Below are 13,572 nucleotides of genomic sequence, written 5' to 3'. Positions count from 1 at the left end.
CTTTGCTGGCTTAGTTTCCTGAACACGTCAATCCGACTTCATGTTCGGTTGAGATCAGGCTACCTCATTGCGGTGTGAAGTCAATGTCATAACTAGCTCCTCCTGAGGCTCATGGTCAAGCATTGTCAAACTCATAGTCCGGCCTCTCTCATTCACATCTGAGATAATCAGATTTGAATGGAGTGGGTGACAGACGATGATGTCCATCACTAGGGGATAAGGAGCAAACCCACAGGTTTGAATTTTGGGAGAGATCCAGAAAATACCGGGCGCTTTCAACCTGCTGCGAGGTATATTTGATGCGAAGGCGAAGCTCTTGCACGAACTTTGAAGGTCTGATAAATAGCGTTAATGCCCAATTGATGTTTGACATCAAAGCACGATGTTCGAGTGAAGCCACGCCGCGCCTTCCCCATGCAGCGGCCTTTGTTTACAGACGTCTCTCACCTTTCACCTCACCCCCACCTCCACAGTCTCCCTCCCCTCGATTTACATACTATCTCTTTCTATCATTATCATGTATACCACTATATAAACGCTTTAATTCAATAGTATTTCACCTTCGACCGACACATAGAGAGTCTGGCGTAGTTGGGTGAAACCACTACACCAGTACTCGTTGACAGTGCACCGGTTCGAGGCCGAATCAAAACACTTTGAGCCGGGGCCTGCGGGTGAAATGGCTTTTTTGCTGGATTTTGGAAGTCCAGTCACTCACTGTCGGAAGAGTAAGCGAAAGGTTGGAGACTTCAAATTTTCTATGAGGTTTTGGGCTCACAAGGTATGGATATGCGTCTGTGTGTTTGCAAGATTGGGCAAGTTCATTTCCCATTTATGTATGCAATGTTCATTTTACGTGTACATGGCGGCAAACGGATTAAAGCGGTACTGGATTATAGCTCCTCCTGTGTGGTATGAAGTGTCATCAACGTTGTCTTCGATGGTCTATATGTATTGAAGCACCTGGGCATTTATGGCTACACGTGCCTTGAACACGTGCAGGTGCTCGTAGCTCTTCGCGACTATAGCGAAGGCGCTCCGGTCTTAGTTGGACAGAGGCTACCATAGGCATGAGCTAAAGCGGTGTTCGGTCGAAGTGGATCATACATCCTGGGTAACTCACTTTGCAAGGCGCCTTCACAGTTGTTGGCCTGATACTGTATAGCCGACTTTCACGTCGATGCGAAAGAAGGCGGCAACATCACGACGCTGTAACCCTAGCCTGAGTTAACTCACATAGCGAGAAGTAGACCCATGAATGTGAGAAGCCGTTACTGTATTGATAAACTCCAGCGCAGCCAGCTAATGTTCCCATCGAACCCATATTCCTCTAGCCTTTGCACAGGAAAGGACAGACAAACGCACGCTACAAAGTGCAACAAGTCAAGCCAAGCCCTTTTGAAACCCTACCGAAGCCCAAAAACGCCTCGCTTTCCACCATGATAATAGGAAACCGGGGGATATAGGCTCGAACCAAGGAATACAAGATCTACAGTGCAAGGAAATCCTCTAGTCCAAGTACAATCCTTCGTCAGTTGGTTTGAGATCCTGAGTTACCCCAGGCTGAGTAATGCAGTGCCCAAACTTCTGGCTAAGTACTATACGGCAAGCCACCTAGTTCTTCTCGTTGATACCAGCGTCGACTCTGACCTTGGTCAAGGGAGCTTTCTCTGGCTCCTCTTCAGGCTGTTGCGTAGGCTGGCGGCCAATGCGACTTAACCAACCCTCTGCGCTCTGTACGGTGCCGTCGACCACCGCGGTGATCTGGCCCATCATATCCAGACCCTCGCTCGCGAACGCCAGCATACGGTTCGCGCCGCGGACCTCCTCGCCGCCGCCCTCACCGCCATCGTTGCCAGTGGCGGTAGTCCTGGCGGCAAGCTGCCACCGCTGGGGCACGGAGAGAAGCTGCGTACGAACGACCTGTGACGCGTTCTGTGGGAGCGCGCCACCTGTGTACCGGGAGACCGAGGTCACGACGGACTGGAGAGTAGTCCAGATATCACTGGAGAGCTGCTTCATGCGATTGGCGATCGCGCGAACTTGCTCGTCTTCTCCCTCAGCCATCATGACGTCTTTCTCGTCTCCGTTGGAGTGGCGCGCATTTCGCAGCGCGGCTTCGTATTCATCCACGACGAGCTTAAGCGCGCGCATGACGCTGTCGATGTGCTTCGTCGCACCGCGCAACAACCGCAAGCATAGCTTGAGTGATTTGAGCGACGCGTCAGAGAGCGCAACGCCGAGGCCGGACGTTGTCATAATGAGCTGTGTAGACCAGTTCATGCGGCGGTCTTGTGTGGATTGCGCCTGTTCTTCTGAAGGGTGCACTTCTTTACCAGTCGCAGGATCAATAGTTATGACGGCGGTCTCCTCGTATTTAGGAGAACGGTGGTCGTCGTACGCGGGAAGGCTCTCCGCGTAGCCGGACGATTGCGAGCCGCCTCTTGTGCGGGATGCTGTATAGTCGCCTTCGATCTCCATGGCGTCGGTCGCCGAGCCAGAATTAGGGCTCATGACACGGGGTCGTTTCCCTCTCCTGTCTGCATCGCCTTGTTCTAGGTCGCTTGGCCGTCTGTGTACCTCTCCTAAGTAGCGTCGTAGATTTTGCTCAACGCCGGTGCGTCTTCCGACAGAGGAGACGGTGTTGACGACCGGCGAGCCGATATTACGTTCAATGAGCTCGGCTCCATATTTGAAAATTCGAGGGGAATATGTCTTCGTAGTATTATACGCAGAAATGGAGCCATTAATGCTGCCTCCGAGCCAGGGATGCGCCGACGTTAGGAGATTGAGCAGCGGTTCGGGCTCGACGGTGGGTTCGCGCGCGGAAAGGGTCACGGAGCGACTTGTCGGCGAGCGGGCGAAATCTGTAAGCCGTTAGCATGCTGCTATTTCTCGTGACAGCGTAGGACGGCGACAAGTTTGCCAACATATTTCGTTGGCAAGCCAATACAGGATCATGCAACCTAGGGTGTCCCGAATGGTAACATAATACATAGTATGGCCGATGTGCATGCAAGGGTGCGCTCTGTAGGTACGATGCCCCACTTGCAACACCAGGAAGACAATGGCGTCGCGACGCAGCACTCTCATGGCAACTGCTGCAATCACAGTGTTGCCGGATATAACTCACCTGGGTTTCCCAGCCCGCTCAGCGCCTCAGCCGCCAACCTCACGTCCGGATCCTCCATACTGACGACGCTCATCTCCCTCCTCCTGTCCTCGCCGCTCGTCGCACTCGCGCGATCCATGTCCATTGGGCTGCCCACGTCGCCCTCAGGCACACGCGGGAACGACACACGGGGAAGCGCGCCCCATTGCGTACTGGTTGTTCTGGGACTAAGCTCCACGGAGGCGCGGGCATCGGGCAGATCGAGGCTTCGCAGGCTTGGGAGAGAGTGTGTCGGGACTGAAGGCAGATTGAGGCTCGACGGGTCGTGCTGCGTGTATGCAGGCGGCTGCGCTTGCTCCTGCTCCATCGTGGCTGTACCCGAGGTGCTTCGCGAAGCCGTGAGTTGTGGTTGTGGGGTCCGGTGTCACCCTGGGCTTGTGACTGTGATTGATCGCGCAAGAGACACCGAGTTCTTTAGGTCTATGCGTGTGTTGACATGACGGATGCTCGTTCCGAAAGTGTGGGATTTTGCGGTTGGGTGGGCGGTGGAGGAGGACGGCGCTGATTTGGGGGGCGTTGCTCACTCGCACATCCGTCCTTTCAGCATGTGATGGCACTCGTCAAGGGCGACACGTGAAAGTCACCCAAACTTATTCTAGCGGTGCATGTGGCGAGCCCTCCATAGTGGAACCGAGACCCGACAATGACGGTGGACCCTCTCCAATTGTTCGAAAAACGACGTCTATGCTCCCACTCTCCACGCCTCTGAAGATGCCGTCCCATTTCGCTTCATTGTGCCATCCGCGCAAGATGCTATTGGTACACTCTGGGGAGTGACGCATCGACGTTAGCGGCCAATCGCATTACTCCGCGCAAAGCCACGCCTGCCCAGGTCTTCCTCCGCGCTTGTCCTTGTTCCACGTCTGCCGATCCTTGATAATCGTCTCCCTCTAACCCGATACGTGAGCGCTGCCGTCCTCCCCGTGCACCCATTATCCCCAACGCCTCCTAATCCACCCCTTCCCCTCAATGTTGACATTGTGCACACGAGTACCAAAGTTGTAAAATGTCAGGACCGGTCGCTCGGCACTGCCTCCACTCCGTCACCTGTCGCATGTTCTTTTCCGAACCATGGTTGATGCTCAATCTACCAGGCAAACGTGATTGGGCGATGCCGTAATCGGCATTGTTAACGAGTTATGTGGGGATCAGGAAGGATGCATCGTGAGACCCCGGATGAAAAAGGGTCCTCGGGTTATGTGAAGGATCAGCGTTTCCCCTCTGCGTTTTCTGTTCCTGGATTTGAATTTCCAGTACTGTGAGGCGCGTTCCGTACTGCTCTGTTCACATTCGTAGCCTTGAGCTTGCACTTCGTTTCAAAAACGTCTCGTTGAGGCGTTGCGCGATGTGCCACTGAACGCCGACTTCGGCTTTCACATGTCGGCGCATACTGGAACATTGTGATACCAGCGCTGAATGTGCCTTGCAAGATTCATATGTTAAAAGTATTCAGAGTATATTGAGATAACGTCGCTAATGTGTATGCTGGGGTATCGTGTCAAATCGTCGTCTCGATCGCTCATACCAGAAAAGAAGGTTTTCCGTAACGTATATCAACAAGTTGGAGAGGCCTGCGTCTGCACCGAAAAAGGTACGTCCAAAGATACAATGCATACTGTCGACCTCCGCAACCTAGACCTGAACGGCCGAGTCGTGCGCCACTGCTTGATTGATGATATCAAGTTCGAGGAGGCGCAAACTTGATTATGTTCCGCAGCAAGTCCATTTCCGCATCTCGGCATGCGCGAGCAAACGTCTCAATCCCCGGTATACGGTTAAAATCCTCTACTGTACGGGGCGAGACAGAGATAATGTGGTCCAGCGTGGCCTCAGAGACTATTGGCGCAGGCGACGAGCTTGCACTGAGCTTTCTGTTGATGAGCTTGCTGAAGGCAACCAGCTTGTTGCGGAATATTCTCGAACGAGGGCTAAGCGGCACAGGTTGTGTCGATGCATGAGCTGGTGGTGGCGCTGCCTCCAAACTAGAGCTTGTCGCAATTGGTTGAGTGCGCGAATGACTAGGCGTCGCTGTGTTCGGTCGCGTATCTGTTCTTTTCCTTTTCAGATAAGAAGGTGATCGCGAAGGTGGTGTTATAAAGACCAAAGAGTCTTCCGAAGAGCTGGGCGATTCAAGACTCCAACGAGCAGTGTTCTCCGCATGTGTCGCTCCAGTGGAAGCGCTGCGTAATGGATCGATGGCTACAGTGAATCCAGCGTCATTGGCCGAATTTTGGTTTTGCGGCCCATCGCCGGTCAAGTCAAGGACTTCGATATCATCATATTGCTGGTCGGAAATTGGTCCACGCATCGCAGGATAGCGTGGACTATCACCCGTACTATCGCCTGGATCTAGTGTAGTTCCTGCTAAGGTGAAAGACAGCCCGGTGTGCAGAACTGGCGTGCGATGTATAGGAGACCCGAAAGCTGGAGATGAGTCTGGTGAACTTTGCGTATCTTTTGGTCGCCGCGTAATTGTTCGATTAGGTGTGCTAGGCCTTGTTCGTGTAGCTTCAGCAGGCGCATTCGACAGAGCATCAATCGTTTTATCAGGACCATGGACTGCTAGATGAAGAGCAATAATTTCGAGCCAATCAGCACCATATTTGGCAACGGATACCTTGCCGATGCCTTTTACCTTCAGCAGCTCCTCATCATTCTGAGGTGATCTTTTTGCGAGGCCATGAAGAACGGAATTGTTGGCGATCAGGTAGACCGGTACTCCATTGGTCTGGGCAAGAGTTTTGCGGCGCTCTGCTAGTTGATCATATAGAATCTGTGCTACAGAGTCCAATGGTTCCTGGGAAGTCTTTGAGATGGTCTTTTTTGTCTTCTTCTTGCCCTCTCCGGGAGTCGGTATAATCGCTGCGTCCTTCTCTTCATCTGTTTTCTGGTCTGGATTGGCCTCGTTGGCCTCGTCCTTCGGGACACTGAAAAAGTCATTGGCTGCGACCGTGCTCCCACCTTCTTCTGTTGCATGGAGCATGAGCGTGGTAATGGGCGCAAATCCCTTGGCACCTTTTATTTTTCGTGGGTATTGTTCTGCAAAGATGGGTAAAGTCGGTACAGGGTTCAGCGCAAGCCGTTTGGCGTTCATGCAATGAAACAGCATGAAACCCGCATAGGCGTCGCTGGCAGCATAGTTCTTTTGTTCGTCGTTGAGAGGTCTACTCCAATTGCTTGTTCTAACGGACCCTTTTGCTAGAGGTAAACCGAGGTGATTCTCCACAAGATTTGCAAGTGATACCATCTTCGTGTTAAGGAGATGTGGAATATACGCAAACCGGACAAGGCGATCCAAGTGTGATAGCTCAAATGCGCCTTGTGGTTTCAATCTAAAGAACCGGTGTAACCTCGCGAAATCTGCGCCCAAGATGCCAACTCCCATTTTGGCGATCTTTGAACTTTCGATAAGCTTTCGGAGCGATGGCGCGATAATATCGTCTGTGGTTTTCCCCGGGTGTAATCCAATATGGAACAGAGCAATTTTGTCTTCCGTGGCGACTTGTATCAGCCCGATCCTTTTCTGCAATGGAGGGTTTTGACCGGGAAAACATGGCCATTCCATGTCAAAACCGACCATTGGCTCATGAAGAAACTTCTGTGCCAGTTCCTCCGACCGCGCCTTGTCCTTGCTGTATAAAACTTGCACCTTTTCGCCTAACGTACGTAGGTGAAGAGTCAGCTCGGGTCGTGTTTCTTTTGTTGTGAGTCACTGACCCTGTGAATTCTGGTACAAGCGGTAGCTCCACCATCGTACAAACGTTGGCTGCTGTAACGTCTGCAGACGATACGCTAAAGGCCAAAGGGTATCGCCCTCTATATCATCATTCGCATCATCTGCAGGCTGGACGGGCTCAACGGTCATCGGAGCATACGACTCAGGATGACCAGCGCTTAGCTGCTGACGTACGCGAAGGAAGATGACTGGGAGCTCGTGAATCGAGCTTTTCTTAATCCTTCCGAGTAGAAGTCAATACAATGAAAAGGGTTGAATGAGATTGTATGCAAAAGTGAGGTCAACAAGACGGAGTACGCGATGGTGTTTGTGCTGGGAAAGGCGCGGGGAAGTGGCGCATTTAGCACGGACCTGACCTCCGGAAGCGCGGTGTCAGGTGTTCTCGCGTCGGCGCTTATCATGGCCCCGTTCAAGCACACCAGCAATGTCAACGGAACGCGAAGTGACCATTCCAAGGCGGTCCGTATCGCGTAAACCCATCCTACACATAGTACCATCCGCCAATTGCTCCCTGCACGTCCCGCTCGAGCAACACGAGCAAGGCACGAACACAGCGAAAGGGAAACAGCAGCAGCTACCCGTTTCTGTGGATGGCAGTGGCTACTGAGCGTTGAGGGCCTGAAATGAGGATGGCCCTTTAGCATGCGCAGATGCTCTGGGCGGACTTGCTATAGCAGTCCGATCCTTTGAGCACAGAAACGTTGAGGACTGGAGAAGGACTCAATGACCAAGGAGGCGACAACTACACCTATGTGTTCTTCGGTAGTCCCATGCATGTGAACTCCATGGCATTGCTCGAGAGCTCGAGAACTTCAACCTGAGTCACTGATGCGAGTCATACTCCTGTACATTCGAGCAGATGTTCGGAAGCGCTCCACTCCGTACAGGCGTTGCAGACGTTGCAGGAAAGCCTTATGTGGTCTGCAGTTGCATCGATCTGGACCGCAGGGCGGCAGTAACTGTGCCGTATGCGGGACATGTTTGAAATTAGTCTTTGTGTTGCCATTGACTTAAAGCGATGGCTCCGGGATAGCGTTCCTTCCCGTCACGCCAGGTTGACAGCTCACAACTTCGCACAGCGTCCCGTCCATCCTTCAACACACCACTTTCGAACAACCCCCACACGGTACGACGCCACCAAAGTGCGCTCTTTGTTCTTGCTTTGATCGCGCACGGCCTTCCTTTGTGCGTGCATACAGGACACTAGGTTGTGAATCCGCAGCGAGTCATTGGACCTTCGACAAGAGCGCTGCAAGTCTGGGGACGCAATTATGCAACCACATGCAACTCTAAGAAGTGAGAACTCTGAACTTGTCCTCCGTTGCGAGAAGACGACCAAGCTCGCTGCATGCAGATCGCGGAAGAGGGAAATAGGCCGGCCCTACCGCGTCACCCCACACTACTCAGCGTGCAATCAATGCATCAACACCCGACATACTTTGGTTGTCAATTCGTTAGCGAACTCGCCGGTAACACGACAGCACCTTGTAGGGTCCGCACAGGCTTCATGGGCTTGTCAACTTCGTTGAAATGGCCTGTCTATGAAAGGCGCTCTTTTTCTCAAGTCAAACGGGCCAAGAACCGACGAACTGCGCCCTTGGTACGGCCAAGTTATTTGTACATGTAGCGAATATACAGAAAGAAACGAGAGAGTTCATCATGGTGCGAAGATACCGGATGCAACGACCAGGGTCTTAGCGCATGCGGGGGATTCGGCCCGCAGCATCATCAACGACTGGCCGACTACCGAAAGGGGACTCCCTCCACAGCGCCTGTGTTTTGCAGGGTTGTTGCGTGTAGATGCAGTGTCCTCCCACATCGCAGATGTGACCCTCCAGCCGTGGAACTTTCGGGACCGCGAGATGGCTCTGGCGAGATGAGGGGACGAGTGTTCAGAGTATAGCTGTTGCTCTTATAAAGGTCGCAATCAGTCTTGCCATTAGACTTCAGTACGATCATTGCGTCTTGTTCTAAGACACCATCGGCTGTCACCATTCTCCAGAACAAATATGACAGCACCACAAGCTACCAATAACCCGACTCGAAGCCCCTCGGTTAAACATCAATCCCGCAAACCAGGGCCATGGCCCACCGAATCCACGGGCGCACGCGAGACGGTCTACGGTACTCCTTTCGACAGATTCCGACCCTTGGGAGGCGGTGCCGAGGGGGACATCTTCCGTCGTTACCACATTCGAGCCGCCGAGGAGGCAGACTTCCTAACGTATTGGGCCGAAACGCGCACATCAGCCGGCATTTTTGCCCGCGATGCTACGGGTACACTTGTTTTTCGCATAAGTTCAACCAATCTCGCGGACTTGAATAACGAGCTTGACATCGGCAGGCCAGGTGCCCCGGATCAGTTTGCCAGATGGATACATGTCTACGATGCCGAAGGCACTTCTTGGCTTACCCAATTTCGCCGTATCGACCTTGAAACCCTCCCGAAGATCTTCGATGGCGCTGGAAAGCCGGTTCAGCATAACGGGAGACTTGGTCTATACGGACCATCTGGGCAAACTGTTCAGAATATCGTTGCTCGCCAACGGATCGAAGCCGAACTCGCGCGCATGTAGTATGATGATTCCTCTACTCTCGCCATCCATATTGGCATCTTCGTGTAACACATGGCATGCCACGTTTATAGCTCTCGCGGATTTCGCATTGTCTCATTCGCATCGCAAGTTCTTCTCCAATCCGTACACTAAGCATGACTCAAGGCGTCGCGTCTTCGCAAAGGCTAAGGACACTTTTCGGGGAGTTGCAAGTATGTTTGCAGCTCTATTCTTAACAGTAACATATGCAGCCGCTGGTATTCTGTTAATAAAGACGCAAGGCTTTCTTGATATCGTATGCAATTTCTACAACACTGTGATTTTCTACAAATGTACGTCACACTGTCATCGCGCTTCGCGCATGCGACGCGCTCTTGGACCACAATTAGAACATTTTTAGTGTCCTCCGCCGCATCTCGGCAGACAGTTCGTTTGTGGTTGTCTTGTCTAACCAAAAAAGAAAACGAGGCTCGGCCACACCCATGCAGGGCGCTTAAAATTCCAACGCTCTGGTTTGGCGCGCTCCTGGAAAACAATCATTGGCCTGAGGCGCCGCAGCACATTCGCAATCACACTTATGTCGGCTCGAAAATCAGCCTTCGGCTTTCCCTTGTGGCATCACTATCTAAGATCCGTGGCTTTATCCATCAATGATAACATTTGTGACTTGTCAATCCGCGCCTATGCCGAACTGCTGGAAACGCATCGTACGGTCGATCGTGTTGTAGAGCCAATGCGGGCTGGGCAACAAGCGACAGCCGCAGTGCAGATGCTTGCCGTAGGGTGTCCAGCAGGTGTCAACATGGGGGATATGTAGGTTCTACTAATTTGGTCCTCGGACTTGGCCAATTTTCATGCGCGAGGCACAATAGAGAGACCTACCGCGCGGAGAGCATGTATAAAGCGACCTTGTGCTACATGAAGGCGTCTATCTTATCTCCGCAAAAGTCCACCTTAGAAGCAAATTCGTGTTGAGAAGGCCTACACGGGATCTTACCTAATTTGCTTTCCATGAGGAGCCGTCTTCGCCCGTCTGGCTTCAGTCACTCGAGGTCCTTTTCTGCGCCCTCTGTACCCAGCTTCGACGTAACACCGCCCACACCACACGCTTCTTGCCACGAGAGAGCTCACGAATCGGACGACGATATCCCCACATCTGCGGCTGCCATGCCCCGTCCCAATCGATATCGCCGGCCTAGTACTCGTACTAGCTTCCATCCCTACGCTCCGAATGGTCAAGCATCGTCTTCGTCACCGACTTTCCCACCTGAACAATACCAGTCCATAAACCCAGGCTTCTTTCGTGGAAAACTTGATGGCAAGACGGTTGCAGCCTTCAGTGTTGTTATAGCACCAGACGGCACTGTTACCATCCAGGGACAGCTCGTCCCAAGGCCAACCAAGTACCCTTCGCAAGATGTCCAAGACCGGCGCTCGTTGTCGCAGCCTACATCGCCTCTATTTTTCCAGAACCCTATCGACCCCTCGATTGCTGCTCTGGGCTTGCACAACCCTCCCAACTCGCCGACTGATGGCGAAACCATATCGCCTCCACAACAAGCAAGCGCTCCGGTCATCCCTCCGACGCAGGAACATACTGTACCGTTTGTTGACCACCCTTCTGCACAGACAGGCCAGTGGTATCTTGAACAGTACAACGCATACCTGGCCCAGTATCAAGCCGAACAGCAAAACACGTGGATGTGGCCTGTTCAACAGATATCTGCAGCCGAGGATGAGCATTCCTCGATTCAGTCAAGAGCATTCGTAGCTGGTCTCTCCTCATAAGCTCAGGGGCGACCCATCCTACCCTAGCTCTCTCTCTCAAAATACCTCACCCTCTGGCTCTTTTCGTCGATCTCTCTCTTTGATGGGGTCAAGCCCGGTGTTATGCCACCGCGAGCACGCTCCTTCCTGTATGGGCTAAGTTTGTGTTTTTTTTTTGCATTGGGGGAAGCCTGTCCTGATTTCTGGGCGGACATTGAGCGAGTCTTTGCATTTGATGGCAGCCTGTCCTTTACGTTTACTGTAGAGAGCAATCTCTATTTCCTTCATTCAGTCGCGCTTCCTGATTGACCATCCAGACTCGAAAGTCTAGACGTCACGGTCAGCATCCCTTGAAAAGACCGGGCGGGCGACCGACTCCCGGTTTGATAATTGCATTGTACCTAGTTACACCATCGTACGTGAATAATACACATCATCTCGAAGAACCTCTGCACCATCATTACCATGCAAAGCATCGCTATATTGACTTCATGCCGTCACTGCCGAGTGACTTTGCGCTACGCTACCAAGGATCTCATCGCTTCACTCAAACAAAGGAACCCGATAAACTGGCCTAAAGCTTCTCGATACCTCACCATCAGTGTACCATGTTCCGGATCTGGAAGACCCTTGTAACTTCGAACAGGAGCTGCTTCACTTCTCTCTGCGTTTCGTGACCACCTCCACCATGCTCCGCTTTCCGCTCCCTCGAAATGCGAATCCGAAGTACTCGCTGACACATAGTGCCTACCCCGTGCCGCACTCTCAGCCACCACACAGATAATATCTAGGAGCACCTACCACCTTCCCACTTCTCACTCCGCCCTGGTTGGTGTCCGAAGCCCACCCTTACGCTTCCCCAACCGTCCAAACTCCAACACCCCACCCCCTGAAAACGCCTCCTCATCCACAAAGTGCATGTACTCATCCTCCTCCGAGTCTGACGGCACGACCTTCCAAGCATTCCGATGTATCAGGCCGAAGTACACAAAAGCCTTCCATAGCACATCCTGCGTCGCGCGAACGGTGACTTTCTTTGTCTCGAGGGCCCCGAGCATGCGATGTAGCTCGACAGGTTGTGGTTCATATGTCCAGCGATGCAGAGCGATGAACCGCTCCATGCGCTCTTTCTTCAAGGTATAAATTGGTTGAAGTGGACCGTCTGAATTGATGGCCCGGCTTAGGTAAAGCAAGGAGCTGATGAGCGAGAAGTAAATCTTCACGTCTGACTTCCAGTGGCCGCCCACGGAGCCGGTAAGGCCTATGGTGAGTTCGGTGAGCGGCAGACGTGTCAGTAGGAATGGGTTGTTAGCGCTCAGCGGGTCGAGCTTCGAGTGCGGCATTGTGATACCCACAAAGCGCAGGTGATTTACCCGTGCTCCGAGGGTCCAGAGGCGCTGGGAAAGAGTCTTCTTCCTGAAGCGCTCACGCGCGTCCGATTTCCTCGCCTTTCCAACCTTCCAAGCGTTCCACCTCCGAGGAAATCGTCTAAAGAACGGTGTACCCTTTATCATGCGGGGCCCATCAAGGACGTGGAAGTACCACTGGTTGAAGGCTAGCTTGTGGGCTTCGCTGTGGAGGAGGCGGCATGTTTCCAGCAGCGCGAGTTGAACGTATGCACGGCGACCAAGTTGCAGACTTAGACCCGAGTCGAAGACGTACCCGTAAATCTGCAGGCGGACTTCTGGTGGGAGGCTCAAAAGGCGCGAGTTCTGTTGCGGTTGAATCGGCGAAGTGAAGAGATGCGCCATGTAGACAGGTTCGAGAGTGTGCGAATTAGGAAATTGGTCGAAATGGCGTATGATGGACTGTGTGACGATGTTGCTGGAAGCGATTGAGCAAACGGACTGGACCGCTGGATGATCCATGGCTGGGCGGACTGTGCGTTTTCAATTGCGGGGTGATGAGCGGGCCGTGTTCGCTCAGTTTGGTGGTTGACTAAAGTGATTGCCTTCAGTGCGTGCTGTGCCTGAGTAGTGTACCTTCAAAGCGGGATATAGGGTTTATATTCACTGGAAGTGGTCTTGGCTAAGCCACATGTGGATAGTCTTTCACCAATCGTCGCCCCAATCTACGCTTACAGCTAACGCATCAGGCAGTAAATTCTAGCCTTCGCACTTTCAGCTACTGCATAGTCATTGCTTTTGAAGAGGTACCAAAAATCGGTCTTTGCAGTGCAATTCTAGCTAGTTTGAACAAAAATTGGTATTTTTCTAGCCTATATGATGAGATGGTATCTTGACCCTGTCCGTCAACGCCGATGACTCCCATGGCCAAATTTATCGTCCAGATGCCTACGACCGAATGTCAAGTCCCGAACCAAAAGTTCACTGCAGATGGCG

The 13,572-nt window shown here is 52.6% G+C and overlaps 5 protein-coding genes across 5 annotated transcripts; 2 read left to right on the top strand and 3 right to left on the bottom strand.

Moving 5' to 3' along the window:
- Nucleotides 1-1,614: 1,614 nt before the first annotated feature.
- Nucleotides 1,615-3,479, bottom strand: OPI1 (transcriptional regulator opi1; the record flags this gene model as incomplete). The annotated part of the gene is made up of 2 exons (XM_056219401.1): nt 1,615-2,867; nt 3,134-3,479. The coding sequence occupies 2 exons, from the start codon at nt 3,477-3,479 to the stop codon at nt 1,615-1,617; spliced, it is 1,599 nt and encodes a 532-aa protein (XP_056066528.1).
- Nucleotides 3,480-4,850: 1,371 nt separating this feature from the next.
- Nucleotides 4,851-6,752, bottom strand: N0V89_010659 (uncharacterized protein; the record flags this gene model as incomplete). Its single annotated transcript, XM_056219400.1, has 1 exon — nt 4,851-6,752. One exon carries the CDS (start codon nt 6,750-6,752, stop codon nt 4,851-4,853), a length of 1,902 nt encoding a protein of 633 aa, XP_056066527.1.
- A 2,165-nt stretch (nt 6,753-8,917) lies between these two features.
- Nucleotides 8,918-9,484, top strand: N0V89_010658 (uncharacterized protein; the record flags this gene model as incomplete). The annotated part of the gene is made up of 1 exon (XM_056219399.1): nt 8,918-9,484. The coding sequence occupies one exon, from the start codon at nt 8,918-8,920 to the stop codon at nt 9,482-9,484; it is 567 nt and encodes a 188-aa protein (XP_056066526.1).
- Nucleotides 9,485-10,694: 1,210 nt separating this feature from the next.
- Nucleotides 10,695-11,251, top strand: N0V89_010657 (uncharacterized protein; the record flags this gene model as incomplete). The annotated part of the gene is made up of 2 exons (XM_056219398.1): nt 10,695-10,697; nt 10,745-11,251. 2 exons carry the CDS (start codon nt 10,695-10,697, stop codon nt 11,249-11,251), a joined length of 510 nt encoding a protein of 169 aa, XP_056066525.1.
- Nucleotides 11,252-12,045: 794 nt separating this feature from the next.
- N0V89_010656 (uncharacterized protein) lies at nt 12,046-13,098 on the bottom strand (the record flags this gene model as incomplete). The annotated part of the gene is made up of 1 exon (XM_056219397.1): nt 12,046-13,098. One exon carries the CDS (start codon nt 13,096-13,098, stop codon nt 12,046-12,048), a length of 1,053 nt encoding a protein of 350 aa, XP_056066524.1.
- Between the last annotated feature and the right edge of the window lie 474 nt (nt 13,099-13,572).

Source organism: Didymosphaeria variabile (assembly GCF_027946475.1).
Source record: "Didymosphaeria variabile strain IMI 356815 chromosome Unknown scaffold_8, whole genome shotgun sequence".
NCBI lineage: Eukaryota > Fungi > Ascomycota > Dothideomycetes > Pleosporales > Didymosphaeriaceae > Didymosphaeria > Didymosphaeria variabile.
The sequence above is the reverse complement of the archived record's forward strand: the minus strand, read 5'-3'. Positions and strand labels throughout refer to the sequence as shown.